This window comes from Nicotiana sylvestris, chromosome 6, assembly GCF_000393655.2.
Source record: "Nicotiana sylvestris chromosome 6, ASM39365v2, whole genome shotgun sequence".
Lineage (NCBI taxonomy): Eukaryota > Viridiplantae > Streptophyta > Magnoliopsida > Solanales > Solanaceae > Nicotiana > Nicotiana sylvestris.
In genome coordinates, this window is record NC_091062.1 from 139,220,387 (window position 1) to 139,223,863 (window position 3,477).

Here is a 3,477-nt window from a genome sequence, read left to right on the forward strand (position 1 = left end):
GAATTAATGGAGGAAATAATCCAAACAAACTCAGAAAATCCCTCTTCTCCTACGCAACCCTTTTCCCACCAACCTGATGAAACTAACCAAACAAACTTAATGCTAGAGGATATTCCTCCCTCCAGTGTAGAAAAACAAACCACATCCATTTCCTTAACAAAAGGAATTAAAGAAATTACACTAACATTGGAGGACAGAAATAGAATGTACACCCCATGGAAATTCTCAGTGATTGTTAAATTGATATGAAAAAGAATTTCACACCAATATCTAAAAGAAAAAAATCGCTCAACTATGGAAACCCATTGAAACGTTTCCCCTAATTGACCTAGCCCATGACTTTTTCATAGTTAAATTCTCCAAAAAAGAAAACATGATTACAGCCCTCCACAGTGCTCCATGGTTTATCAATGGATACTTTTTGTCAACAAGGCAATGGGAACCAAATTTTGTCGCAGGGAAAGCTAAACAAATTCATACAACTATATGGGTCCGTCTGCCACAACTATCCACTGAATTCTACGACGGATTAATCTTGAGGAAAATTGGCAATTCTATAGGGAAGCTACTTAAAATTGATGCATGCACCAGCTCCACCCTTAGAGGCCGTTATGTACGACTTTGTGTGGAACTACCATTAGATCAACCTGTTCAACAGTGTATCCTAATTGGATCCTATCTCCAAAACCTTGTTTATGAAGGAATTAATTTTCTTTGCAAGAGCTGTGGCTATCTTGGGCATACGGTTACCTCATGCACAGTTACCACACCAAAAATTAATAATTTACAAGTTCCTATAGCCCAAGAACAAGGTAAAGAAGATCAGAGCTTAACTACTGTCCCCTCACCAGAAGAGCAGTGGCAAGTGGTGTCCTTCACTAGGCGGAGAAACCCAAGACCAAGAGACCCTGTTGAAGGCAAGCAAAAAAACTCTCCGGAAAAAAATTAAAGTACCAGGTAATAGTATAAATGTTAAAATCTACGATGCAACTACTGGTAAGTTTCTTAACTCTCAAAAACTAGTCTATAAGGCATTAAATGATCCTAATTCTTCTACCATTAATGCCTCTAGAAACATTAAAAAAGGAATTCCTCCTACAAAAAAGGAGGATGTTTTAATGCCTGCATACAAGGAGGATGTTAAAATGCCTACATACAATAAATTTGATTCCCTCAATACCTTTGATTGTTCGAATTCCTCTACTGGAACTCCAAAAACCTCCTCCAAATTCGAACACAATCTGCCGTTATGCCCAAAGTTACCTGTGGACCCCACCAATAAATCCACTCATATGGAGACAAGTAGCATACTCGATCCATGCAATCTTAACCCTAATCCACTTGACAACTCAAACCCCTCCTCCTACACGCATAATACACTCCTTCTCTCTAACCCTCTAGAATACACTCAACACTTGGCAATGGACGCCGGCCAAATGGCAACCCAAAACTTCCCACCAATCACAAATTCTCCTCCCCTCAATCTTCCATATCCCCATTGCATGCAAGATCTTCACCTTTAAATATGCAATCATTTTCACCAGATTTGCATTCTACTATCAACACTATATCTCACCCTCCTCTACACAATACCCATCCACAGTCTTATCCGTCTTCTCCTTCATCCTGTCACAAACCAGTAGATGATGGACAATCTCCCCCCATTTCCTCCTCAAATTCCATTCCACCCACCAACATTTGTCTCCCAACCTCCGAATCCTCACCAAGATCCCCAAAGTTAGATAGAGCAGGGTCTTCTAGGCCATGCAACCACCTTCCCGATAATCATCAATGGCCAGGAGATATGGATTGTCCTTCAGAATCCGACCTTTCTAGCCCAACTAATTTCGGAAGGCATGGTCCTAGCTATGGGGAACTACATCAATCACATATGGCTAGCCAATGTCCTGGACCCCTTAGCCCCAACCATTGCACCCGTACTGCTTCACAACATGCAAGCACAGTGGAATTTATCGAACCACTTCAATCCACTCAACAACATGGAATTGTTGTATCATCTCCCTTTCTTCACTCCAGTCGTGCATGTCAACAACAACCTAGTCTTCTACACTTGGCAACCAATCCCTCAGCATCACCCAATACCAATGGACTTCCACCACCAACAACCACCTCCATTCGAACAAGAGCAAGACGACCCAGAGATGCCAGGAGAACCAATAGAGGAGGTAATATCTCCACCGGTCAGGGGATCATTCACCGAGATTTCAAGCCTCAGGGAAGCAACCCTCATGCTATTTCAAGAGTTGGAAGATAGAAAATATGTTCTCCGATGCCCAGTGACACTCTACAAATGTTCAATCGACATTCGCCCACCCATTCTCCAAGCAACATGGAATTTTGCGGTGGTTCTAAGTCCCTCCCTAAGGTAGACCAATTACCTCCTTCACCAAGGAGTAGGGAAGAGTCACCACAACCCAATGAATAGCCCAATGAGCCTAGTTGTATGGAATATTCGTGGGGCTAACAATGATGATTTCAAAAGAAATTTTAGAGAGTTTTTGCATACTCACAACCCGGGCATGGCGGCCCTTCTAGAAACAAAAATAACAGACCATGCACTTCTTAGGGATGAGTTCCACTTCACTGACATGTTAGAAGTCCCAGCAGTATGCTATGCTGGTGGTATTGTGATACTATGGCATGAGAACTTAGTTACTATAAATATGGTTAGCCGCTCCCACCAGGAAATACATGCCATGCTACAGGTATTTCCCATCCAACCCCCTATCTTGTTAGTATTCTACATGCTAGTACTTGTTTAAATATGCGAAAAGACCTTTGGAACCACCTTTGTGATATAGTTGATAATTATCATGGACCATGGTTAGTTGGAGGCGACTTTAATGAAATTCTATCCCAAAATGATAAATAGGGTGGCCGACCTCTCAACACAAATAGGGCTACACAGTTTTGGTCATGTCTAAACTATTGTAATTTATTAGATCTCGGCTTTAAAGGGGCTAAATACACTTGGACCAACTGTTGTATTAATTCGGGTGGTCTTATTTTAGAACGGTTAGATAGATACCTAGCCAACACCCTTTGGATCAACCAATACCCTAATGCCCTCATCGCACACCTCCCAAGAACCCACTCAGACCATGCCCCACTTCTTCTCCAATTTAAAGGAAAAGAACCTCCCCACAAGAAAAAATTATTTAGACTAGAAACTAATTGGTGTTACCATATGGAGTTTGAAAAAATAGTCAAAGACTCGTGACAAAATAGACAGCTCCTTGAAGCTACAGAATTTTTTCAACATAATGTCACTCTTTGGGCAAAAACACTTTTGGAGACTCTAATAAAAAGAAAAAAAGAATCCTCACAAGATTGTAAAGAATCCAATCATCCACAAATTACTCCCATAGTCATTTCCTGCATCTCCTAGAAAAGGATCTAATTACTAAATATAATACCATTCTTAAAATTGAGGAAGACTATTGGAAAATCTATTCC

General features: G+C 40.9%; 1 protein-coding gene across 1 annotated transcript; it reads left to right on the plus strand.

Moving 5' to 3' along the window:
* Positions 1–373: 373 nt before the first annotated feature.
* On the plus strand, positions 374–1,523 carry LOC138871377 (uncharacterized protein At4g02000-like). The gene is made up of 2 exons (XM_070149249.1): positions 374–917; positions 1,024–1,523. The coding sequence occupies exons 1-2, from the start codon at positions 374–376 to the stop codon at positions 1,521–1,523; spliced, it is 1,044 nt and encodes a 347-aa protein (XP_070005350.1).
* The last annotated feature ends 1,954 nt before the right edge of the window (positions 1,524–3,477 follow it).

Excerpts from the sequence above, each read along its gene's own strand:
- LOC138871377 (XM_070149249.1), top strand. The coding sequence starts at position 374 with ATGATTACAGCCCTCCACAGTGCTCCATGGTTTATCAATGGATACTTT. Across the intron at positions 918-1,023 it reads ACCAAGAGACCCTGTTGAAG|TCTATAAGGCATTAAATGAT; the intron begins GCAAGCAAAAAA and ends CTCAAAAACTAG.